The sequence below is a fragment of the Dendrobates tinctorius genome, unplaced genomic scaffold (assembly GCF_039654945.1).
Source record: "Dendrobates tinctorius isolate UK_male_01 unplaced genomic scaffold, ASM3965494v1 ptg000211l, whole genome shotgun sequence".
NCBI classification, from domain to species: domain Eukaryota; kingdom Metazoa; phylum Chordata; class Amphibia; order Anura; family Dendrobatidae; genus Dendrobates; species Dendrobates tinctorius.
The window spans coordinates 11,880,493-11,907,956 of NW_027361878.1; the positions used below are offsets into that span (position 1 = coordinate 11,880,493).

Consider the following 27,464-nt stretch of genomic DNA (forward strand, 5'->3'; position numbering starts at 1 on the left):
TCAACTCACCATAGGTTTTGAATAAGTGCTCCATCACCCCCTTCTCCCCATCATTGCCTTCACCCCATCACTCCCTTCTCCCCATCATTGCCTTCACCCCATCACTCCCTTCTCCCCATCATTGCCTTGACCCCATCACTCCCTTCTCCCCATCACTGCCTTCACCCCATCACTCCCTTCTCCCCATCATTGCCTTCACCCCATCACTCCCTTCTCCCCATCATTGCCTTCACCCCATCACTCCCTTCTCCCCATCATTGCCTTCACCCCATCACTCCCTTCTCCCCATCATTGCCTTCACCCCATCACTCCCCTCTCCCCATCATTGCCTTCACCCCATCACTGCCATCTCTCCATCATTGCCTTCACCCCATCACTCCCCTCTCCCCATCACTGCCGTCTCTCCATCACTCCCCTCATGGCCTTCTCCTCATGTCCCCATCTCCTCCAGGGCCAGGCTACACAAACACAGACCAACACACACATACATACACACACACACAGACAGACATACACAACACACACACACACACATTATACATACACACAGACACCACCTCTCTCCTCTCACCTGCCCGCCGCCCGCGCTACCTCCCTCTGACACAGCGGCCGCGCTCCTCTCTGTGTCAGTCAGAGACAGGAAGCGCGGGCGGCGGGCAGGAAGCTGGATGCAGTGGACGGGTCCTTGCAGCTCCGCTCGTGCTATTACCTCTTGCAGGCAGCGGAGCTGCTTGGATCGCTCCCTGGCCGCCGCTAGAACTGCTGCGCGCCGCCCCAGCCCCCGCTACGCCACTGACCGCCCCTGGCTCCCCTTGTGTCCGCGGACCAGCAAGGGCACTGCAGCGGCCCGGTGCTGGGCCGCGGACCGGCGGTTGGGGACCCCTGTCTTAAAGAGACAGTGCACCTTTAATCAAAATGGCCGAAAAAGACCCTGCACACTCTCCCACTGCTGAAACAGAGCAAATACTACCCGATACTGTCCATTATGAAGAGGGGGAAACAGAGCCAGCTTCAGAAACAGACCAAGACTCACGACCAAGACGCTCTGTCAAACCAACCATAAAGGCTGTTGAAAACTATCACAGTCCAAAGGATGAGTTCAATGACAACCTGGACGACCTATGGGAACAAGTCACCTCCCTCATGTCAAGCATCCAACGCCACAAAAATGATGCAGTGAGTCCTTAGGACACTATAAAACGGCTAGACATGGCCCATGGTGGATACAAGAGACTGTCCGCAAGGTACGTTGCCTTCCTAAAAGACTCTAATATTGATGAAGCCTCATCAGAATTAAGTAAAGTGGATTCCAGAGAAAGAGAAAGGGACGCCGCTGTGCAAGATGCCAAAGATAAAGCGGAGCTCCGTATCGCTTATTTGCAAGAAGCTGGACCTCACAGGTCAGGCTCATCCAGACACTTTGCTCGGTCATACAAATCATCCTGCTCAAGAACTTCAGCCCTCAGCGACAGAATCCTAGAGGCCCGTTTAAACACAGAGCGATCCAAACTAAGACATTCCTACACAGAAAAGAAAGTGGATGCAGAAGCCAAGAAAGCTGAAGCGGAGGCAGAAGCCAAGAAAGCTGAAGCACAGGCAGAAGCCAAGAAAGCTGAAGCACAGCCAGAAGCCAAGAAGGCAGAGGCTCAAGCAAAGATTCTTCAAACACAAATGGAGGAAGAAATCGCGCTAGCCGAAGTAAAAATGCTCGAGCAAGCAGTGAATCACACCCTCGACTGTTGTGAGTTCATTTTCCCCTTCACTACTGAGGCCCGAGGAACTCCCTCTTCTGGTAAAGAAAGGTAGTGAGCCTGATTATCAAACACCTGAGTCTGATGATGATGACTGGCTGAGTGGAGTTACTGACTGGATATAAGGCTGCAGACGCCCTTCTGCCCTGCGGGTGATTTCTCTGTGGGATCCTTGGAGACCAGTCTGAATTCCTGCTCCTCTAAAGCGAAGTTTTCTGCTTGGCCTTTTGCATTTGTGCTTAGACTTTGTTTTGCTTTGATTTTCTGGATTTCTGCCATTCCCTGCTGGGGTGTGCTGAATTCCTTTAGCTCTGTCTTCTGAAAATACCTGAGTGCTGATTTAGTTTTTGAAGCCTAGCTGCTTCAGGGTCTTTTTCATATCAGCTTGTTGGCTTATGTCTTTGATAGGGTTTTGGCAGATTGCAGACAGCAACCTTCCTTTCCTGTTCTGTTTAGCTAGCTTGGGCCCCATCGTTTGCTCAGCCTATCTTTCTATCTGTGTGAGTGTTTTTTCATCTTGCTTCACCGTCATTATATGTTGGGGGCTGCCTTTTACTTTGGGGTCTGCTCTGGGGCAGTTTAGATTTCCTTTTCTGTCTTTAGGCTATTTAGCACTCTGGCTGTGATCGAGGGGTCTAGGGCATCGTAGGAACCCCCCACGGCTACTGCTAGTTGTGTTGATAGGTTCAGGGGTCTGCAATCTGATAGTTGCCAACTTCTCTGGTTTTCTGGACGTAGCTTCTATTTTTGTGTCTGCCTCCTACGGTGACTCAATCATAACAGAATCACCCGCCATACCGCAGATCCTAGGGTACTCAATAGCAGGAAAGAATTGTAAAAAAAAAAAAAGGTGTGTATATTTTTTCCTCTATATCTCTGAGGCAGTAGGGGGAATTTTTTTTTCTCTCAATGGAGATAAAGCAATTGTCGCTGCGGAAGTGCGGGGAATTTCCGCCTACCTTGCTCATTCACATGCTGCTGAACCAAAGATTCCTACACCTGATGTGTTTTTTGTGGATCGGTCTAAATTTTTGAATTTCAAAAATAATTGTAAATTATTTTTTGCCTTGAAGCCTAACTCATCAGGGAGCTCCGCGCAGCAGGTTAAAATTGTCATCTCTTTGCTGCGTGGCGATCCCCAGGATTGGGCGTTTTCTTTGAAACCAGATGATCCTATTCTGACTAATGTGAACGCATTTTTTCAGGCCTTGGGGTTGTTGTATGACGAACCTAATGCCATTGATCAGGCTGAAAAGACCCTGCTGGCATTGAACCAGGGTCGTGATTCTGCAGAATTGTACTGTCAAAAATTCCGAAAGTGGGCAGTACTTACTACCTGGAATGATAATGCCTTGGCTGCTCTCTTTCGGAAGGGGTTGTCAGAAGCCGTAAAAGATACTATGGTGGGATTTCCTGTTCCCTCTGGTCTTGACGATTCTATGTCATTAGCCATTCAGGTTGATCGGCGTTTGCGCGAACGCAAAGCTGCACGAGAGGTGTTGCCACCTGTTGAACAAATGTCTGAACCTATGCAATGTGATAGAGTTTTTTCCAGAGAGCAGCGTCAGGAGTTCAGAAGGCGTAATAAGTTGTGTTTTTTCTGTGGAGATGCCTCGCATATTATTTCTGTCTGTCCTAAACGAGAGAAACGTTTTGCACACACGTTTTCTGTTGGTGGTGTTCAACCTAAGTTTCTTCTGGCTATTACTCTGATCTGCTCCCTGTCCACATTTTCCACCAAGGCTTTTGTGGATTCGGGAGCAGCCCTAAACCTAATGGACTTGGATTTTGCTAAACGTTGTGGATTTCCGATGACACCTCTGCAGACGCCTATCCCTTTGAGGGGGATTGATGCTACTCCTTTGGCTAAAAATAAACCTCAGTTTTGGACCCAGGTGGTAATGCGGGTCGCCCCAGACCATCAAGAAAATTGCAGATTTTTGGTGTTGCATAATCTGCATGATACTATTGTTCTGGGGTTTCCCTGGTTACAAATTCATAATCCAGTTTTGGATTGGAAATCTGTGTCTGTGGTGAGTTGGGGTTGTCGGTGTGCCTTTAGTGAGGCTCCGGTGTTTTCCACCTCTCCTCAGTCGCATGATGTTCCTGATTATTTGGCAGACTTTTATGATGTATTTAGTGAGAATGAGTCTGCGTCTCTGCCTCCTCATAGGAGTTATGACTGTGCAATTGAACTGAGCCCGGGGTGTAAATTTCCCAAGGGTCGGCTCTTCAATCTATCTGTACCCGAGCACGAGGCTATGCGATCCTATATTAAGGAGGCGTTGGAGAAGGGTCATATTAGACCATCCTCGTCACCCTTAGGTGCCGTTTTTTTTTTTTGTAGCCAAAAAGGATGGATCATTAAGACCTTGTATTGATTATCGTGCCCTCAACAAAATTACTGTTAAATATCAGTATCCGTTACCCCTTATTTCTGATCTATTCTCCAGAGTTAAAGGTGCCTGCTGGTTTACCAAGCTTGACCTCAGGGGGTGTATAATCTTATTCGCATTAAGCATGGGGATGAATGGAAGACGGCGTTTAATACTCCGGAGGGACATTTTGAGTACCTGGTGATGCCTTTTGGGCTCACTAATGCCCCTTCTGTCTTCCAGTGCTTCATGAACGATATTTTCTGAGATTTTGTCGATACATTTTTGATTATCTATCTAGATGATATTTTGATCTTCTCCAAGGATTGGGATTCTCATGTGGAACATATTCGGACTGTGTTCCGGATCTTGAGGGAGAATTCCCTGTATGTCAAAGGATCTAAATGCCTTTTTGGAGTACAGAGGATTTCTTTTTTGGGATTTATTTTGTCCCCGTCAACTATTGAAATGGACCCGGCCAAGGTACAGGCCATTTACGATTGGGTTCAGCCTACTTCTTTGAAGGCCCTCTAGAAGTTTTTGGGTTTTGCTAATTTTTATCGGAAATTTATAGCAAAATTTTCTAGTATTGCCAAGCCATTGACTGATTTGACTAAGAAGGGTGCTGATGTGTTAAATTGGTCTCCGGAGGCTGTTTCTTCCTTTCAGGAGCTGAAGTGAAGATTCACCTCCGCCCCGGTTTGCGGCAACCTGATGTCTCACTTCCGTTCCAGGTAGAGGTGGATGCTTCTGAGATTGGTGCAGGAGCTGTTTTGTCCCAAAAGGATCCTGTAACATCTAAAATGAATCCCTGTGCTTTCTTTTCCCGAAAGTTCTCTCCATCTGAGCGTAACTATGATGTAGGGAATCGGGAACTGTTGGCCATGAAATGGGCATTTGAGGAGTGGAGACATTGGTTGGAGGGAGCTAAGCATCAAGTCGTGGTCCTCACTGACCACAAGAATTTGATTTACCTAGAGTCGGCTAAGCGCTTGAACCCTAGACAGGCTAGGTGGGCCTTGTTTTTTACACGTTTTGATTTTGTGGTTTCTTTTCTTCCTGGAACTAAGAATGTCAAGGCAGATGCCCTCTCTAGGAGCTTCTTTGCTGATTCTCCTGTGGTGACAAAGCCTGCTACCATCTTAGGCGAAGGGGTAGTTCTTTCTGCCATCTCGCCCGATTTGAGACGTGCTCTGGAAGAGTTCCAGGAGGACAAACCTGAGCGTTGTCCCAGTGGAAAGTTGTATGTTCCTAACCAGTGGAAGAAGAGAGTGATGTCTGAAGTTCATTGCTCTGCTTTGGCTGGTCATCCAGGTATTTTTGGTACTAGAGATCTGGTGAGTCGGTCTTTTTGGTGGCCCTCCTTGTCTCGTGATGTCAGGAATTTTGTGCAGTCCTGTGGGACGTGCTCCCGGTCTAAATCGTGATCTCGCTCTAGTGGGTTGTTGATGCCTTTGCCTGTCCCCAAGAGGCCATGGACCCATATTTCAATGGATTTCATCTCTGATATGCCTGTCTCTCAAAGGATGACTGTTATATGGGTGATTTGTGATAGGTTCTCTAAGATGGTTCATCTTGTACCACTCCCTAAGTTGCCGTCTTCCTCTGAGTTGGTGCCCCTGTTTTTACAACAGGTGGTTCGCTTGCACGGGATTCCTGAGAACATTGTATCTGACAGAGGAGTCCAGTTTGTGTCTAGATTTTGGAGAACTTTCTGTTCCAAGCTGGGAATTCAGTTGTCCTTCTCCTCTGCTTTTCACCCTCAGTCCAATGGGCAGACAGAGAGAACAAACCAGACCTTGGAGTCATATTTGAGATGTTTTATTTCTGCTGATCAGGATGATTGGGTTTCATTTTTGCCCTTGGCCAAATTTGCTTTAAATAATAGAGCTAGTTCTGCCACTTTGATGTCACCTTTTTTTTGTAACTTTGGGTTTCATCCTCGATTCTTTTCAGGGCAGGTGGAGCCCTCTGCCTGCCCAGGTGTTGACACTGTGGTGGAGAGAATGCACCAGATCTGGGACCAAGTGGTGGATAAGTTATCTCTCTCCCAGGAAAAGGCCCAGAGGTTTTCCAACCGACATAGGACCATTGGTCCCCAGTTTAAGGTGGGTGATATGGTGTGGTTATCATCAAAAAATATTGCTATGAAGGTGGCTTCTCCTAAGTTTAAGCCTAGATTTATTGGACCTTACAAGATTTTGGAGATTATTAATCCGGTCTCTTTTCGTTTGGCTCTTCCTGTCACATTTAAAATCCATAATGTGTTCCATAAATCTTTGTTGAAGAGGTTTGTTGAACCTGTTGTTCTGGGGGTGGCACCTCCAAACCCTGTATTGGTTGAAGGTAACATGGAATATTAGGTAAAGAAAGTACTGGATTCCCGTCTGGCTAGACGGAGACTCCAGTATTTGGTTAAGTGGAAGGGTTATGGTCAGGAGGATAATTCCTGGGTCTCTGCCTCTGATATTCATGCCAAAAGATTGGTGCTAGCCTTTCATCGGGCTCACCCTGATCGCCCTGGTGGCGTGATTGAGGGTTCGGTGACTCCTCCTCAAGGGGGAGGTACTGTTGTGAGTTCATTTTCCCCTTCACTACTGAGGCCCGAGGAACTCCCTCTTCTGGTAAAGAAAGGTAGTGAGCCTGATTATCAAACACCTGAGTCGGATGATGATGACTGGCTGAGTGGAGTTACTGACTGGATATAAGGCTGCCGACGCCCTTCTGCCCTGCGGGTGATTTCTCTGTGGGATCCTTGGAGACCAGTCTGAATTCCTGCCCCTCTAAAGCTAAGTTTTCTGCTCGGCCTTTTGCATTTGTGCTTAGACTTTGTTTTGCTTTGTTTTTCTGGATTTCTGCTATTCCCTGCTGGGGTGTGCTGAATTCCTTTAGCTCTGTCTTCTGAAAATACCTGAGTGCTGATTTAGTTTTTGAAGCCTAGCTGCTTCAGGGTCTTTTTCATATCAATGATACACTTAGGGGTAAAAAAGAATTCACTAATTATCCCCAAAAGAAGCAAACCAACACACCATATGTATAAAAAATATTATTTTATTGAATATCAGAAATATTCCAATTTTAATAAAAATTGCAGACTACATAATACCTTACTCATAACATACCCCAACGGGGAAAAAAAAATGCACAGACCATAAACACGGACAAATAATCCTTCTATTAATAATCATAATATTCCTGTACGAGAAGCTAGAGGGCGAAACGCGCGTCGGGGCGCGGGGATTTTTGCACAGGATTATCTACACCTGCATAATCTGGTCTAAGGTTATTATCAGTTTGATAGCTTTTCTACCTTGTCATTTTATGTGTTATAAGTATATTTTAGCCTATGTTATATTGGTGCTTTTCACAGCGGGGTTAGATTATTCCTCCCCGATTATGTCGATATGACGGCTTTATATGGTACTGGTACTATGTCGTATCTCTATAATTATATAGGGTTTCTTATTACCCTGAATTTTTATATATAGAGTGAGACTTATGATTGCATACTATATAACTTAGTGGCGCCTTATAACGGCAAGGTTAGATTGCTTCCTATTTAGGATTATTATAATATTGGTCTTGTTGCCTTATTCCATTAATTGTACAGGAATATTATGATTATTAATAGAAGGATTATTTGTCCGTGTTTATGGTCTGTGCATTTTTTGTTCCCCGTTGGGGTATGTTATGAGTAAGGTATTATGTAGTCTGCAATTTTTATTAAAATTGGAATATTTCTGATATTCAATAAAATAATATTTTTTATATATATGGTGTGTTGGTTCGCTTCTTTTGGGGATAATTAGTGAATTCTTTTTTACCCCTAAGTGTATCATTGTGTTTGAAGTGCCAAAAATTAGTCTTAAGGACATTCTAGTGTCTTGATCTTTTTCATATCAGCTTGTTGGCTTATGTCTTTAGGTTTTGGCAGATTGCAGACAGCAACCTTCCTTTCCTGTTCTGTTTAGCTAGCTTGGGCCCCATCGTTTGCTCAGCCTATCTTTCTATCTGTGTGAGTGTTTTTTCATCTTGCTTCACCGTCATTATATGTTGGGGGCTGCATTTTACTTTGGGGTCTGCTCTGGGGCAGTTTAGATTTCCTTTTCTGTCTTTAGGCTATTTAGCACTCTGGCTGTGATCGAGGGGTCTAGGGCATCGTAGAAACCCCCCACGGCTACTGCTAGTTGTGTTGATAGGTTCAGGGGTCTGCAATCTGATAGTTGCCAACTTCTCTGGTTTTCTGGACGTAGCTTCTATTTTTGTGTCTGCCTCCTACGGTGACTCAATCATAACAGAATCACCCGCCATACCGCAGATCCTAGGGTACTCAATAGCAGGAAAGAATTGTAAAAAAAAAAAAAAAGTGTGTATATTTTTTCCTCTATATCTCTGAGGCCGTAGGGGGAATTTTTTTTTCCCTCAATGGAGATAAAGCAATTGTCTGATCGTGTGGAGCAGCTCGCTGCGGAAGTGCGGGGAATTTCCGCCTACCTTGCTCATTCACATGCTGCTGAACCAAAGATTCCTACACCTGATGTGTTTTTTGGGGATCGGTCTAAATTTTTGAATTTCAAAAATAATTGTAAATTATTTTTTGCCTTGAAGCCTAACTCGTCAGGGAGCTCTGCGCAGCAGGTTAAAATTGTCATCTCTTTGCTGCGTGGCGATCCCCAGGATTGGGCGTTTTCTTTGAAACCAGATGATCCTATTCTGACTAATGTGAACGCATTTTTTCAGGCCTTGGGGTTGTTGTATGATGAACCTAATGCCATTCATCAGGCTGAAAAGACCCTGCTGGCATTGAACCAGGGTCGTGATTCTGCAGAATTGTACTGTCAAAAATTCCGAAAGTGGGCAGTACTTACTACCTGGAATGATAATGCCTTGGCTGCTCTCTTTCGGAAGGGGTTGTTAGAAGCCGTAAAAGATACTATGGTGGGATTTCCTGTTCCCTCTGGTCTTGACGATTCTATGTCATTAGCCATTCAGGTTGATCGGCGTTTGCGCGAACGCAAAGCTGCACGAGAGGTGTTGCCACCTGTTGAACAAATGTCTGAACCTATGCAATGTGATAGATTTTTTTCAAGAGAGCAGCGTCAGGAGTTCAGAAGGCGTAATAAGTTGTGTTTTTTCTGTGGAGATGCCTCGCATATTATTTCTGTCTGTCCTAAACGAGAGAAACGCTTTGCACACACGTTTTCTGTTGGTGGTGTTCAACCTAAGTTTCTTCTGGCTATTACTCTGATCTGCTCCCTGTCCACATTTTCCGCCAAGGCTTTTGTGGATTCGGGAGCAGCCCTAAACCTAATGGACTTGGATTTTGCTAAACGTTGTGGATTTCCGATGACACCTCTGCAGACGCCTATCCCTTTGAGGGGGATTGATGCTACTCCTTTGGCTAAAAATAAACCTCAGTTTTGGACCCAGGTGGTAATGCGGGTTGCCCCAGACCATCAAGAAAATTGCAGATTTTTGGTGTTGCATAATCTGCATGATACTATTGTTCTGGGGTTTCCCTGGTTACAAAATTCATAATCCAGTTTTGGATTGGAAATCTGTGTCTGTGGTGAGTTGGGGTTGTCGGTGTGCCTTTAGTGAGGCTCCGGTGTTTTCCACCTCTCCTCAGTCGCATGATGTTCCTGATTATTTGGCGGACTTTTATGATGTATTTAGTGAGAATGAGTCTGCGTCTCTGCCTCCTCATAGGAGTTATGACTGTGCAATTGAACTGAGCCCGGGGTGTAAATTTCCCAAGGGTCGGCTCTTCAATCTATCTGTACCCGAGCACGAGGCTATGCGATCCTATATTAAGGAGGCGTTGGAGAAGGGTCATATTAGACCATCCTCGTCACCCTTAGGTGCCGTTTTTTTTTTGTAGCCAAAAAGGATGGATCATTAAGACCTTGTATTGATTATCGTGCCCTCAACAAAATTACTGTTAAATATCAGTATCCGTTACCCCTGATTTCTGATCTATTCTCCAGAGTTAAAGGTGCTTGCTGGTTTTCCAAGCTTGACCTCAGGGGGGCGTATAATCTTATTCGCATTAAGCATGGGGATGAATGGAAGACGGCGTTTAATACTCCGGAGGGACATTTTGAGTACCTGGTGATGCCTTTTGGGATCACTAATGCCCCTTCTGTCTTCCAGTGCTTCATGAACGATATTTTCCGAGATTTTGTCGATAAATTTTTGATTATCTATCTGGATGATATTTTTATCTTCTCCAAGGATTGGGATTCTCATGTGGAACATATTCAGACTGTGTTCCGGATCTTGAGGGAGAATTCCCTGTATGTCAAAGGATCTAAATGCCTTTTTGGAGTACAGAGGATTTCTTTTTTGGGATTTATTTTGTCCCCGTCAACTATTGAAATGGACCCGGCCAAAGTACAGGCCATTTACGATTGGGTTCATTCAGCCCACTTCTTTGAAGGCCCTCCAGAAGTTTTTGGGTTTTGCTAATTTTTATCGGAAATTTATAGCAAAATTTTCTAGTATTGCCAAGCCATTGACTGATTTGACTAAGAAGGGTGCTGATGTGTTAAATTGGTCTCCAGAGGCTGTTTCTTCCTTTCAGGAGCTGAAGCGAAGATTCAACTCCGCCCCGGTTTTGCGGCAACCTGATGTCTCACTTCCGTTCCAGGTAGAGGTGGATGCTTCTGAGATTGGTGCAGGAGCTGTTTTGTCCCAAAAGGATCCTGTAACATCTAAAATGAATCCCTGTGCTTTCTTTTCCCGAAAGTTCTCTCCATCTGAACGTAACTATGATGTGGGGAATCGGGAACTGTTGGCCATGAAATGGGCATTTGAGGAGTGGAGACATTGGTTGGAGGGAGCTAAGCATCAAGTCGTGGTCCTCACTGACCACAAGAATTTGATTTACCTAGAGTCGGCTAAGCGCTTGAACCCTAGACAGGCTAGGTGGGCCTTGTTTTTTACACGTTTTGATTTTGTGGTTTCTTTTCTTCCTGGAACTAAGAATGTCAAGGCAGACGCCCTCTCTAGGAGCTTCTTTGCTGATTCTCCTGTGGTGACAAAGCCTGCTACCATCTTAGGCGAAGGGGTAGTTCTTTCTGCCATCTCGCCCGATTTGAGACGTGCTCTGGAAGAGATCCAGGAGGACAAACCTGAGCGTTGTCCCAGTGGAAAGTTGTATGTTCCTGACCAGTGGAAGAAGAGAGTGATGTCTGAAGTTCATTGCTCTGCTTTGGCTGGTCATCCAGGTATTTTTGGTACTAGAGATCTGGTGAGTCAGTCTTTTTGGTGGCCCTCCTTGTCTCGTGATGTCAGGAATTTTGTGCAGTCCTGTGGGATGTGCTCCCGGTCTAAATCGTGTTCTCGCTCTAGTGGGTTGTTGATGCCTTTGCCTGTCCCCAAGAGGCCATGGACCCATATTTCAATGGATTTCATCTCTGATATGCCTGTCTCTCAAAGGATGACTGTTATTTGGGTGATTTGTGATAGGCTCTCTAAGATGGTTCATCTTGTACCACTCCCTAAGTTGCCGTCTTCCTCTGAGTTGGTGCCCCTGTTTTTACAACAGGTGGTTCGCTTGCACGGGATTCCTGAGAACATTGTATCTGACAGAGGAGTCCAGTTTGTGTCTAGATTTTGGAGAACTTTCTGTTCCAAGCTGGGAATTCAGTTGTCCTTCTCCTCTGCTTTTCACCCTCAGACCAATGGGCAGACAGAGAGAACAAACCAGACCTTGGAGACATATTTGAGATGTTTTATTTCTGCTGATCAGGATGATTGGGTTTCATTTTTGCCCTTGGCCAAATTTGCTTTAAATAATAGAGCTAGTTCTGCCACTTTGAAGTCACCTTTTTTTTGTAACTTTGGGTTTCATCCTCGATTTTCTTCAGGGCAGGTGGAGCCCTCTGCCTGCCCAGGTGTTGACACTGTGGTGGAGAGAATGCACCAGATCTGGGACCAAGTGGTGGATAAGTTATCTCTCTCCCAGGAAAAGGCCCACCGGTTTTCCAACCGACATAGGACCATTGGTCCCCAGTTTAAGGTGGGTGATATGGTGTGGTTATCATCAAAAAATATTGCTATGAAGGTGGCTTCTCCTAAGTTAAAGCCTAGATTTATTGGACCTTACAAGATTTTGGAGATTATTAATCCGGTCTCTTTTCGTTTGGCTCTTCCTGTCACATTTAAAATCCATAATGTGTTCCATAAATCTTTGTTGAAGAGGTTTGTTGAACCTGTTGTTCCGGGGGTGGCACCTCCAGACCCTGTATTGGTTGAAGGTAACATGGAATATGAGGTAGAGAAAGTACTGGATTCCCGTCTGGCTAGACGGAGACTCCAGTATTTGGTTAAGTGGAAGGGTTATGGTCAGGAGGATAATTCCTGGGTCTCTGCCTCTGATATTTATGCCAAAAGATTGGTGCGTGCCTTTCATCGGGCTCACCCTGATCGCCCTGGTGGCGTGGTTGAGGGTTCGGTGACCCCTCCTCAAGGGGGAGGTACTGTTGTGAGTTCATTTTCCCCTTCACTACTGAGGCCCGAGGAACTCCCTCTTCTGCTAAAGAAAGGTAGTGAGCCTGATTATCAAACACCTGAGTCTGATGATGATGACTGGCTGAGTGGAGTTACTGACTGGATAAAAGGCTGCCGACGCCCTTCTGCCCTGCGGGTGATTTCTCTGTGGGATCCTTGGAGACCAGTCTGAATTCCTGCTCCTCTAAAGCTAAGTTTTCTGCTCGGCCTTTTGCATTTGTGCTTAGACTTGGTTTTGCTTTGTTTTTCTGGATTTCTGCCATTCCCTGCTGGGGTGTGCTGAATTCCTTTAGCTCTGTCTTCTGAAAATACCTGAGTGCTGATTTAGTTTTTGAAGCCTAGCTGCTTCAGGGTCTTTTTCATATCAGCTTGTTGGCTTATGTCTTTGATAGGGTTTTGGCAGATTGCAGACAGCAACCTTCCTTTCCTGTTCTGTTTAGCTAGCTTGGGCCCCATCGTTTGCTCAGCCTATCTTTCTATCTGTGTGAGTGTTTTTTCATCTTGCTTCACCGTCATTATATGTTGAGGGCTGCCTTTTACTTTGGGGTCTGCTCTGGGTAGTTTAGATTTCCTTTTCTGTCTTTAGGCTATTTAGTGCTCCGGCTGTGATCGAGGGGTCTAGGGCATCGTAGGAACCCCCTACGGCTACTGCTAGTTGTGTTGATAGGTTCAGGGGTCTGCAATCTGATAGTTGCCAACTTCTCTGGTTTTCTGGACGTAGCTTCTATTTTTGTGTCTGCCTCCTACGGTGACTCAATCATAACAGGGTACCATTGGATTGTCTCAGGAACTGACTGTCATCTTCCTTGTTTATGAAGTTGTTATCATTGCATGCATATTTATGTTTCTTTTCTAGGTTATTGAACTTTAAAGAAAAAAAAAACTAGTGAAATCTCTTACGGAATTTCAGACGGGGAGTGTGCTGTCCCATCTAAGATTATGATTGTATGCTTATATAGTTGTCATGTTACCTTTCTTTATGTTCAGTTTTGCATTTGGTCTGCTGCCACTTGCTGTCCTTTTATCTGTATATCAGACTGCAGCTTATTAATTCTTTTACATGCCTTCAACTTCCTGGTCAGTGACTCCTTCTCTTCCTGCCGGTGGCCATTACTAGATTCATCTTCACCCGGGAGAGACACGCTTACCAGGCTGTGGAAAGCATCAGTTTTTTGACCACTTCGTTGCACCACTTCGTTGCACTTTGTTGCTCACACAACTTACTGAATCATCTTGCTGTACCACCTGGATTGTTACATCTGCATTTCTGGAGAAGTACTGCATTATCAATCATACGCTGTATGTCCAGATTTCCAATAAACAAGTCTGGACTTCACAATATCTGGTGTGTATCATCTCTCCGGACGCAAAACAGCAACAATGGTCCTGTCTGCTCTGCATTGAGGAAACAGAAGGTAGGAATCTCTCCCAGCCCCAATCAACTACACCTCCATTCACCTCATGTGGGGACAGAACATCTACTATATATTGGGATAGGATCTTGGAGAGGGTAATACTCCTTTAACCCTTTAACATCCAATGATGAATGCCTCCCCCTGTTTGGTGTGGGCTCCGGCGATGAGCTCACACCTTTTCCGTTATATGACAGCTGATCTGATCAGCTGACATGTTCCCCTAACAGCCGCTAGTGAAATTGCGATTCACCCGCACATGTTAACATGTTAAATGATGCTGTCAAACTCTGACAGTGGCATTTAGCATGGACTCGCAGGAAGCGCGTTGCTTCCTGCTCCCATCGGCGCCCGTGTCATATGACCGTGGGTCGCTGATGGGTTGGCGTGACAACCCGGGGTCAGGAGAAGACCCCTGTGGTTGTCATTGCCGCATCGCTATGAGCACCACATAGTGGTCGGAGCTCATAGCAAGTAAGCATTTCTGATATATAGAGCTGGGCTGCAGTCCTGCTCTATGTATCAGAGGTAGTGATGAGTGAGTATACTCGTTGCTTGAGTGTCCTCCGAGTATTTTGTAGTTTCTGTCAATGTAGCTGCATGATTTGTGGCTGCTGGACAGGCTGAATACATGTGAGGAATGCCTGTTTGTTAGAGAATTCCAATGTGTATTCAGGCTGTCCAGCAGCCATAAATCATGCAGCTGAGGTGACAGAAACTAAATCTCTGAGCATGCCAAAATACTCGGAGACCACCCGAGCATGCTCGGGAAAACCTGAGCAACAAGTATACTCGCTCCTCACTAATCAGAGGCGATCAAACAAGTTCAGCTTCAAGTCTCCTATGGAGGCTATTGAAGCAAGAAAAAGTAAAAAAAAAAAGAAATGTTCTTAAAAATATTAACCCCTTAAGCCCCAAGGGTGGTTTGCACGTTCATGACCGGGCCAATTTTTAAAATTCTGACCACTGTCCCTTTATGAGGTTATAACTCTGAAACGCTTCCATGGATCCCGGTGATTCTGACATTGTTTTCTCGTGACATATTGTACTTCATAAGAGTCAGTGACAAGCAGTCATAGAGGAGCGCTTAGGAAGCAACCCAGGGGCAGACAAAAATGTCAGGTCTCCACCGCAGCTCCAGCCGAAAACCTCCAATGGAGGATAGGAGCAATGAGAAAATGGAAATGGTCTTAGGAGCACAGGAAAGAGATTCAGACAAGAGATGGGGTTAAACAACAACGCGTTTCGACAGAGGATCCGTCTTCATCAGGTGGAAGTTTCTGATGAAGACGGATCCTCTGTCGAAACGCGTTGTGGTTTAACCCCATCTCTTGTCTGAGTCTCTTTCCTGTGCTCCTAAGACCGTTTCCATTTTCTCATATTGTACTTCATGTTAGTGGTAAAATTTCATTCATATAACTTGCGTTTATTTGTGAAAAAAACGAAAATTTGGCGAAAATTTTGAAAATGTCGCAATTTTCCAAATTTGAATTTTTATGCCCTTAAATCACAGAGATACGGCACACAAAAAACTTAATAAGTAACATTTCCCACATGTTTACTTTACATCAGCACAATTTTGGAAACAAAATTTTTTTTTGTTAGGAAGTTATAAGGGTTAAAAGTTGACCAGCGATTTCTCATTTTTACAACACCATTTTATTTTTACGGACTACATCACATTTGAATCCACTTTGAGGGGTCTATATGATAGAAAATACCCAAAAGTGACACCATTCTAAAAACTGCACCCCTGATGGTACTCAAAAACACATTCAAGAAGTTTATTAACCTTTCAGGTGCTTCACAGGAATTTTTTGAATATTTAAAAAAAAATGAACATTTAACTTTTTTTCACAAAAAAAATACTTCAGGTTCAATTTTTTTTATTTTACCAAGGGTAACAGGAGGAATTGGACTGCAAAAGTTATTGTGCAATTTGTCCTGAGTACGCTGACACCTGATATGTGGGGGGGAACCACTGTTTCGGCGCATGGCAAACCTCAGAAGGGAAGGAGCGCCGTTTGACTTTTTCAATGCAAAATTGGCTGGAATTCAGATCGAACGCCATGTCACGTTTGGAGAGCCCCTGATGTACCTAAACAGTGGAAACCCCCCACAAGTGACCCCATTTTGGAAACTAGACCCCTCAAGGAACTTATCTAGATATGTGGTGAGAACTTTGAACCTCCAAGGGCTTCACAGAAGTTTATAACTTACAGCGGTACAATTAAAAGATCATATTTTTTCCACAAAAATGATCTTTTCACCCCCAATTTTTATTTTTTCAAGGGTAACAGGACCCTAAAAGTTATTGTGCAATTTGTCCTGAGTACGCTGATACCCCATATGTGGGTGTAAATGACTATTTGGGCGCATGGCAGAGCTCGGAAGGGAAGCAGCGCCATTTGACGTTTTTGGCTGGAATTGAGATCGGACACCATGTCGCGATTGGAAAACCCCTGATGTACCTAAACAGTGGAAACCCCCCACAAATGACACCATTTTGGAAACTAGACCCCCCCGAGGAACTTGTCTAGATGTGTGGTGAGAACTTTGAACCCCCAAGGGCTTCACAGAAGTTTATAACATACAGCTGTACAATTAAAAAATCATATTTTTTCCACAAAAATGATCTTTTCACCCTCAATTCTTATTTTTCCAAGGGTAACAGAACCCTATAAGATATTGTGCAATTTGTCCTGAATGTGCTGATACCCCACATGTGGGGGTAAACCACTATTTGGGCACATGGCAGAGCTCAGAAGGGAAGCAGCGCCATTTGACGTTTTTGGCTGGAATTGAGATCGGACACCATGTCGCATTTGGAAAGCCCCTGATGTACCTAAACAGTAGAAACCCCCCACAAATGACACCATTTTGGAAACTAGACCCCCCCAAGGAACTTATCTAGATTTGTGGTGAGCACTTTGAACCCCCCAGTGCTTCACAGAAGTTTATAACGCCCAGGCGTGAAAATAAAAAAATCGCATTTTTTCCACAAACATGATCTTTTAGTCACCAATTTTATTTTTACAAGGGTACAAGGGGAAATTGGACCCCAAAAGTTGTTGTCCAATTTGTCCTGAGTACGCTGATACCTCATATGTGGGAGAAAACTACTGTATGGGCACACATCAGGGCTCAGAAGGGAAGTAGTGATGTTTTGGAATGCAGACTTTGATGGAATGGTCTGCGGGTGTCATGTTGCTTTTGGAGAGCCCCTGATGTACCTAAACAGTGGAAACCCCCCACAAGTGACCCCATTTTGGAAACTAGACCCCCTAAGGAACTTACCTAGATGTGTGGTGAGCACTTTGAACCCCCCCAGTGCTTCACAGAAGTTTATAACGACCGGGCGTGAAAATAAAAATATCGTACTTTTTCAACAAACATCATCTTTTAGTCCCCATTATTTTTATTTTCCCAAGGGTAACAGGAGAAATTGGACCCCAAAAGTTGTTGTCCAATTTGTCCTGAGTACGCTCTACACCCCATATGTGGGAGAAAACTACTGTATGGGCACACGTCGGGGCTCGGAAGGGAAGTAGTGACATTTTGGAATGCAGACTTTGATGGATTGGTGTTATGATTGAGTCACCGTAGGAGGCAGACACAAAAATAGAAGCTACGTCCAGAAAACCAGAGAAGTTGGCAACTATCAGATTGCAGACCCCTGAACCTATCAACACAACTAGCAGTAGCCGTGGGGGGTTCCTACGATGCCCTAGACCCCTCGATCACAGCCGGAGCGCTAAATAGCCTAAAGACAGAAAAGGAAATCTAAACTGCCCCAGAGCAGACCCCAAAGTAAAAGGCAGCCCTCAACATATAATGACGGTGAAGCAAGATGAAAAAACACTCACACAGATAGAAAGATAGGCTGAGCAAACAATGGGGCCCTAGCTAGCTAAACAGAACAGGAAAGGAAGGTTGCTGTCTGCAATCTGCCAAAACCCTATCAAAAACATAAGCCAACAAGCTGATATGAAAAAGACCCTGAAGCAGCTAGGCTTCAAAAACTAAATCAGCACTCAGGTATTTTCAGAAGACAGAGCTAAAGGAATTCAGCACACCCCAGCAGGGAATGGCAGAAATCCAGAAAAACAAAGCAAAACCAAGTCTAAGCACAAATGCAAAAGGCCGAGCAGAAAACTTAGCTTTAGAGGAGCAGGAATTCAGACTGGTCTCCAAGGATCCCACAGAGAAATCACCCGCAGGGCAGAAGGGCGTCGGCAGCCTTATATCCAGTCAGTAACTCCACTCAGCCAGTCATCATCATCAGACTCAGGTGTTTGATAATCAGGCTCACTACCTTTCTTTACCAGAAGAGGGAGTTCCTCGGGCCTCAGTAGTGAAGGGGAAAATGAACTCACAACAGATTGGTCTGCGAGTGTCATGTGCGTTTGGAGAGCCCCGGATGTACCTAAACTATTGAAACTCCCCACAAGTGACCCCATTTTGGAAACTAGACCCCCCACGGAACTTATCTAGATGTGTAGTGAGAACTTTGAACCTCCAAGTGCTTCACAGAAGCCTGGGCGTGAAAATAAGAAAATCATTTTTTTCCACAAAAATGATATTTTTGCCCCCAATTTTTTATTTTCCTAAGGTAACAGGAGAAATTGGACCCCAAAAGTTGTTTTGCAATTTGTCCTGAGTAAGCTGATACCCCATATGTGGGGGTAAAACACTGTTTGGGCGCATGGCAGAGCTTGGAAGGGAAGGAGCACCATTTGACTTTTTCAGCGCAGAATTGGCTGGAATTGAGATCAGACGCCATGTTGCATTTGGAGAGCACCTGATGTGCCCAAACAGTGGAAACACCCAATTCTAACTCCAGCCCTGAACCCAACACACCCCTAACCCTAATCTCAGCCCTAACCCTAGCCCTAACCCTAATCCTAGCCCTAACCCTAACCCTAGCCCTAACCCTAACCCTAACCCTAATGGGAAAATGGAAATAAATACATTTTTTTTATTTTATTATTTTTCCCTAACTAAGGGGGTGATAACGGGGGTTTTGATTTACTATTTATGGCGGTTTTTATGTTTGGCAGCTGTCACACGCTAAAAGATGCTTTTTATTGTAAAAATAGTTTTTGCATCACCACATTTTGAGAGCTATAATTTTTCCACATTTTGATCCACCGAGTCATGTGAGGTCTTAATTTTTGCGGGACGAGTTGACGGTTTTTTGGTACCATTTTCGGGCACGTGACATTTAATCGCTTTTTATTCCGATTTTTGGGACGCAGAATGAACAAAAACCAGCATTTCATGAATTTCTTTTGGGGGGTGAGTTTACACCGTTCCGCGTGCGGTAAAATTGATAAAGCGGTTTTATTCTTCGTGTCAGTACGTTTACAGCAATACCTCATTTAGGTCTTTTTTTTATGTTTTGTCGGTTTTATGCAATTAAAACTATTTTATATAAAAAATATTTATTTTTGCATCGCTTTATGCTGCGAGCTATAACTTTTTTATTTTTTTGCGGATGACACTGTATGGCGGCTCGTTTTTGCGGGACAAGCTGACGTTTTCAGCGGTACCATGGATATTTATATCCGTCTTTTTGATCACGCGTTATTGCACTTTTTGTTCGGTGGTATGAAAATAAATCATTATTTTTTTTTATTTATCTTTATTACATTGTCCCAGGTGGGACATCACTGTCCTGTGACAGATTGCTGATCTGCCACATCACAGATCACTGTGACAGATCAGCAATCTGTCACAGGCACTGCACAGGCTTTCCTCATGCCTGCGCTTTGCAGGCAGTGAGGAAGTCAGCTCCCTTCAGGCCCCCGAAGGTCCCCGTTGCCATCGTGGATCCGGGGGCCTGTAGGGAAAGAGCCCCCCGCAGCAGAGCTGTACATTGCACTGCTGTGGGGGGCTCAGGGAAGCACGGAGGGAGCCCCCTCCCTGCCGATGCTTCCCTTTAACCCCGGTACACCACGATCATGTTTGATCGCGGTGTACTGCTGTGGGGGGCTCAGGGAAGCACGGAGGGAGCCCCCTCCCTGCCGATGCTTCCCTTTAACCCCGGTACACCACGATCGTGTTTGATCGCGGTGTACAAGGGGTTAACGTGTCGGGGGCGGTCCGTGACCGCCCCTGACACATTGTGGCGGGTGTCAGCTTTTGGAAGTGCATTGAGCAGCAAGGTGGTGTGCTGGTGAAAGGGGGAAAAAAAAACAAACTCTTTTAAATCTTCTGCCTGAGCGAGTGTGAACGAGCTGAGTGTGACCTGAGCGTAAGTGCGAACTGTGGTAAGTGTGTGACTTGAGATTCAGTGAAGAGGTGTTTGGAAAACCTATAACAAATACCTGTGTGAGTTGCTGAATTGTAGGTTGCTGAGTGCTTTCTACCTGATCAATTTTTGGGGGGCTTGGGGGCTTGTTTAACCTATTTTTTCTCTCTACAGGGTTAATCTCTTATTTTACTATCTGTTTTTAAGGGTTAACTATATTGCATTTAAATCTTGAGGTGTAACTATATTCACAAGGGGTTAATTAAGGGTGGGAGTTCATACAGTAATTAAGGGTTTATAAGGGGCAGCTGGTTGGGGCTCAACTCCTTTTGGAAGTGCATTGAGCAGCAAGGTGGTGTGCTGGTGAAAGGGGAAGAAAAAAAAAAACTCTTAAATCTTCTGCCTGAGCGAGTATGAACGAATGTGACCTGAGCGTAAGTGCGAACTGTGGTAAGTGTGTGACTTGAGATTCAGTGACTTTGGATTCAGGGAGTTTCCAAGGGAGGTCTTACTGATTTGCTGTTATATTATATTAATACTTTTTTTATTTTTTTTTATTTTTGCTTATCTCATTGTCTGGTGCAATCCCCATTAGGATGTGCTCCACTATTGCCAATGCCATCCAGTGCACGTCTTGCCGCATGTATGAAATCCTTGAACAGCCGGTTGAGGGTGCATACTGCTGTGCAAGATGTGAGCACATTGTGCATTTGGAAGCCCAGATACTGGATCTAAATGTGCAGCTGGCAACACTGAGATCCATAGACAATATGGAAAGGAGTCTTCTGCTCACTGAGCAGACGCTCAATGGGATAGAGGGGGGGGAGATGCTAGGTTGGAGCTGCAGGACAATGAAGCAGCTAGCTGGGTGACAGTTAGAAGGCGGGGTAGAGGGAAGAGCACCAGGGAGGCTAGTCCTGATCTGGCACACCCCAATAAGTTTGCTAAGTTGGCAGATGAGGGGAGTGTTAGTGCAGGAGTAGCACTGCTGCAGCAAGGCATGTCCTCTGAAAGCCGGAGGAGTGTCTGCTCCAGTAAGGGGGGAAATAGGAGAGCAGGGCAGGCCAGACAGGTTCTGGTAGTGGGAGACTCAATTATTAGGGGAACAGATAGGGCAATCTGTCACAAAGACAGGGATCGTCGAACGGTGTGCTGCCTACCTGGCGCTCGAGTCCGACACATCGCTGATCGGGTTGACAGATTACTGGGAGGGGCTGGTGAGGATCCAGCGGGCATGGTGCACATTGGCACAAATAACAAAGTTAGAGGTAGGTGGAAGGTCCTTAAAGATGATTTCAGGGAATTAGGCTGCAAGCTTAAAGCAAGGACCTCCAAGGTGGTATTTTCGGAAATACTTCCTGTACCACGTGCCACGCCAGAGAGGCAACGGGAGATTAGGGAGGTTAATAAGTGGCTCAGGAATTGGTGTAGGAAGGAGGGGTTTGGGTTCCTGCAGAACTGGGCCGACTTCTCAGTTGGCTACAGGCTCTACGCTAGGGACCGGCTGCACCTCAATGGGGAGGGTGCAGCTGTGCTGGGGAGAAAATGGCTAGAAGGTTGGAAGTGTGTTTAAACTAGGGACGGGGGGGAGGGTATTCCTTTTATAGGAGGGGAAGACAGTGCAGCTAGAGACCTGGGCACAAATAATGAAATTGGGGGTGGGGGTGGCATGGGGGGTGGGGTTAGAACAGTTAATAATTTAAGAAAGAATAGAGGTACAGTGAGATACATAAAGTGCACGTATACTAATGCCAGAAGCCTTGCCAACAAAATGGAGGAATTGGAGTTAATGTTGTTGGAACATAATTATGACATGGTGGGGATATCTGAGACATGGCTGGACGAGAGCCACGACTGGGCGGTTAATTTACAGGGCTATAGTCTGTTCAGAAATGACCGTACTAATAAGCGAGGGGGAGGCGTGTGTTATATGTAAAATCATCCTTAAAACCCATCCTGCGTGATAATATATATGAATCTAATGAAAATGTAGAGTCCCTGTGGGTAGAAATAAGGGGAGGGGGGAAAAATAATAAATTACTGATAGGGGTTTGTTATAAGTCTCCAAAAATAATGGAAGCAACAGAGAATATCCTCATAAAGCAAATAGATGAAGCTGCGACTCAAGGAGAAGTCATTATTATGGGGGACTTCAACTACCCTGAAATACATTGGGGAACCGAAACCTGCAGTTCCAGCAAAGGTAATAGGTTTCTGACAACTATGAGAGACAATTACCTTTCACAACTGGTTCAGGACCCAACAAGAGGGGGGGCACTGCTAGACCTAATATTAACCAACAGGTCAGACCGCATATCAAATGTAAGGGTTGGGGGTCACTTGGGTAACAGTGATCACAAATTAATAAGTTTTCATGTATCCTTTAATAAGATGTGTAGTAGAGGGGTTACAAGGACACTTGGTGCAATTAACTGGGACGATATCCTGAGACATAAAAATACACAAAGAAAATGGGAGACGTTTATTAGCATCCTGAATAGGACCTGTGCACAATATATACCGTATGGGAATAAACATGCGAGAAATAGAAAGAAACCACTATGGCTAAATAGAGCTGTAAGGGGCGCAATAAGGGACAAAAATAAAGCATTTAGCGAATTAAAGCAAGTAGGTAGTGATGAGGCATTAACTAAATACAGAAGATTAAATAAATTCTGTAAAAAGCAAATCAAGACAGCAAAGATTGAGACAGAGAGACTCATTGCCAGAGAAAGTAAAAATAATCCCAAAATATTCTTTAACTACATAAATAGTAAGAAACTAAAAAATGATAGTGTTGGCCCCCTTAAAAATAGTCTGGGTGAAATGGTGGATGAGGATGAGGAAAAAGCCAATATGCTAAATGACTTTTTTTCAACAGTGTTTACACAAGAAAATCCCATGACGGATAACATGATCAGGGATAAAAATTCTCTGTTAAATGTCACCTGCTTAACCCAGCAGGAAGTACGGCGGCGTCTAAAAATCACTAAAATTGACAAATCCCCGGGCCCGGATGGGATACACCCCCGAGTACTGCAGGAATTAAGCACAGTCATAGATAGACCATTATTTTTAATCTTTAAAGATTCAATAATAACAGGGTCTGTACCACAGGACTGGCGTATAGCAAATGTGGTGCCAATATTCAAAAAGGGGACAAAAACTGAACTTGGAAATTATAGGCCAGTAAGTTTAACCTCAACTGTGGGTAAAATCCTGGAGGGTTTTCTAAAAGATACTATACTGGAGTATCTGGAGAAGAATAACCTCATGACCCAATATCAACATGGGTTTACAAGGGACCGTTCCTGCCAGACTAATCTGATAAGCTTTTATGAAGAGGTAAGTTCCGGACTGGACCAAGGGAATGCAGTGGACGTGGTGTACATGGACTTTTCAAAAGCTTTTGATACGGTGCCACATAAAAGGTTGATACATAAAATGAGAACAATGGGGATAGGGGAAAAGATGTGTAGGTGGGTAAAGAGCTGGCTCAGGGATAGGAAACAAAGGGTGGTTATTAATGGAGCACACTCAGACTGGGTCACGGTTAGCAGTGGGGTACCACAGGGGTCAGTTTTGGGCATAGAGAGTAGAATTTCAATATTTGCAGATGACACAAAACTCTGCAGGGTAATCAATACAGAGGAGGACAATTTTATATTACAGGAGGAATTATGTAGACTAGAAGCTTGGGCTGATAAATGGCAAATGAGCTTTAATGGGGATAAATGTAAGGTCATGCACTTGGGTAGAACGAACAAGATGTATAATTATTTGCTTAATTGTAAAACATTGGGCAAAACAGTCACTGAAAAAGACCTGGGTGTATGGGTGGACGACAAACTCACATTTAGCGGCCAGTGTCAGGCAGCTGCTGCAAAGGCAAATAAAATAATGGGATGCATTAAAAGAGGCATAGATGCTCATGAGGAGAACATAATTTTACCTCTATATAAGTCACTACTACGACCACACTTAGAATACTGTGTACAGTTCTGGTCTCCGGTGTATAAGAAAGACATAGCTGAACTGGAGCGGGTGCAGAGAAGAGCGACCAAGGTTATTAGGGAACTAGGGGGTCTGCAATACCAAGACAGGATATTACACTTGGGGTTATTTAGTTTGGAGAATCGAAGGCTTAGGGGTGATCTTATTACAATGTATAAATATATGCGGGGACAATACCAAGACCTTTCTAATGATCTTTTTACTCTTAGACCTGTGACAGGGACAAGGGGGCATCCTCTACGTTTGGAGGAAAGAAGGTTTAAGCATACTCACAGACGCGGATTCTTTGCTGTAAGAGCAGTGAGACTATGGAACTCTCTGCCATATGATGTTGTAATGAGTGATTCCCTACTAAAATTTAAGAAGGGCCTGGATGCCTTTCTTGAAAAGTATAATATTACAGGGTATATACACTAGTTACCTTAATATTGCGTTGATCCAGGGAGCTAGTCTGATTGCCGTATGTGGAGTCAGGAAGGAATTTTTTTCCCCAATGTGAAGCTTACTGTTTGCCACATGGGGTTTTTTTGCCTTCCTCTGGATCAACATGTTAGGGCAAGATAGGATAGGATATGGGTTGAACTAGATGGACTTAAAGTCTCCCTTCAACCTTAATAACTATGTTACTATGACACCCGGCCGCGATCAGCGGCGCTCACCACGTGGGCGCCGCTGATCACTATGACGTACTATCCCGTCCCTGGGAATTAAGTCCCAGGGCACATGGACGGGATAGTACGTCTCATGGCAGAAAGGGGTTAAAAATTAAAAAAAAATAAAAGTTCAAATCATCCCCCTTTCGCCCCATTCAAAATAAAACAATAAAAAATATCAAATATACACATATTTGGTATCGCTGCGTTCAGAATCGCCATATACAGTATATCAATATATAAAAAGAATTAACCCCTTAACAACCAGGGGTATTTTTGGTTTTGCATTTTCATCTCCCCAGAGCCATAACTTTTTTATTTTTCCGTCAATATGGCCATGTGAGGGCTTGTTTTTTGCAGGATGAGATGTACTTTTGAACGACACCATTGGTTTTACCATGTCGTGTACTCGAAAATGGGAAAAAAAATTCAAAGTGCGGTGAAATTGCAAAAACAGTGCAATCCCACACTTGTTTTTTGGTTGGCTTTTTTTTGCTAGGTTCACTAAATGCTAAATCTGTCCTACCATTATGACTCTCCAGGTCATTACGAGTTCATAGACACCAAACATGTCTAGTTTCCTTTTTATCTAAATGGTGAAAAAAAATTTCAAAGTTTGTATAAATAAAGTAACCATTTTCCGAGACCCGTAGCGTCTCCATTTTTCTGGATCTGGGGCCGTGTGAGGGCTTATTTTTTGCGCGCCAATCTGACATTTTTATTGATACCATTTCGGTGCAGATATGTTCTTTTGATCGCCCGTTATTGATTTTATTGCAATGTTGTAGCGATCAAAAAAACGTAATTGAGAGAGAGAGAATTTTTTTATGTGCCAGAAAGGATTCGCAGAAAGAATTGACATGCTGCGGAAAATAAACCGCTGCGATTCCGCGCGGTATATTCCGCAGCATGGGCACAGCGTTTTTGCATTTCAATTTCATTAACATTGTGTGCACTCTGCACTGCGGATTTAAGGCAATTCTGCGTGTCCAAAAACTGCTGAAACGCATCAAAATCCGCAACGTGTGCACATACCCTTAGTGTCTGGTACAAACCCCAAACTTTTAAGTTCAGGTACTCTCATCTTAATCAGATCCTATTTAAGAGATGGGTCCTCAATACTGTATGTCCGGAGAATCCCTTTAATTGTTTCTTATCACTGCTAGAGTTGAGCATTCCGATACCGCAAGTATCGGGTATCGGCCGATACTTGCTGTATCGGAATTCCGATACCGACATCCAATATTTTTTCAATATCGGGCATCGGAATCGGAAGTTCAAAGTTGATTGACAGCCGAAATGACGTCATCATGATGCGCGGTGTGTGCGCATCATGATGCGCCGTCATTTCGGGCCTTCCGGGGGTCTCTGCCGGCCTGCCGGGGGGCTGTGCCGGCCTGCCGGGGGGCTGTGTGGACTGCCCGGGGTCTGTACCGGCCTGCCGGGGGGCTGTGCTGGCCTGCCGGGGGGGGCTGTGCACCCTGTGGGGGTCTGTACCGGCCTGCCGGGGGGATGTGCTGATGTCCGGGGGTCTGTGCAGGCATCGTCCGATGGGACTACAAGTCCCATCGGGCGATGCCTGCTACCATGACAGTGATTGACACATTAGCCAATGATGGGACAGTAGTAGTCCCATCATCCGGCTAATGTGTTGAATGTAAAAAAAAAATAAAAAAAAATACTACATACATACTACATGCATGCTACATACATACCACATATATACTACATGCATGCTACATACATACCACATATATACTACATGCATGCTACATACATACTACATGCTACATGCATGCTACATGCATGCTACATACATACTACATGCATGCTACATACATACTACATGCTACATACATACTACATATATACTACATGCATGCTACATACATACTACATGCTACATGCATGCCACATACATACTACATGCTACATACATGCCACATATATACTACATGCTACATACATACTACATGCTACATGCATGCTACATACATACTACATGCATGCTACATACATACCACATATATACTACATGCATGCTACATACATACTACATGCTACATGCATGCTACATACATACTACATGCATGCTACATACATACTACATGCTACATACATACTACATATATACTACATGCATGCTACATACATACTACATACATACTACATACATACTACATGCATGCTACATACATGCTACATGCATGCCACATACATACTACATGCTACATACATGCCACATATATACTACATGCTACATGCTACATGCATGCTACATACATACTACATGCTACATGCATGCTACATACATACTACATGCTACATGCATGCTACATACATACTACATGCTACATGCATGCTACATACTACATGCATGCTACATACATACTACATGCATGCTACATACATACTACATGCTACATACATACTACATATATACTACATGCATGCTACATACATACTACATGCTACATACATACTACATACAT

The 27,464-nt window shown here is 44.4% G+C and overlaps 1 protein-coding gene across 1 annotated transcript in view; it reads left to right on the plus strand.

The window, feature by feature from the left end:
• Window positions 1-1,216: 1,216 nt before the first annotated feature.
• LOC141058138 (sorting nexin-15-like) overlaps window positions 1,217-27,464 on the plus strand; it is a 38,066-nt gene continuing 11,818 nt past the window's right edge. Inside the window, exon 1 of the mRNA XM_073554295.1 lies at window positions 1,217-1,244. Within this exon, the coding sequence (XP_073410396.1) occupies window positions 1,217-1,244 (28 nt within the window). The remainder of the gene's footprint in view (window positions 1,245-27,464) is intronic.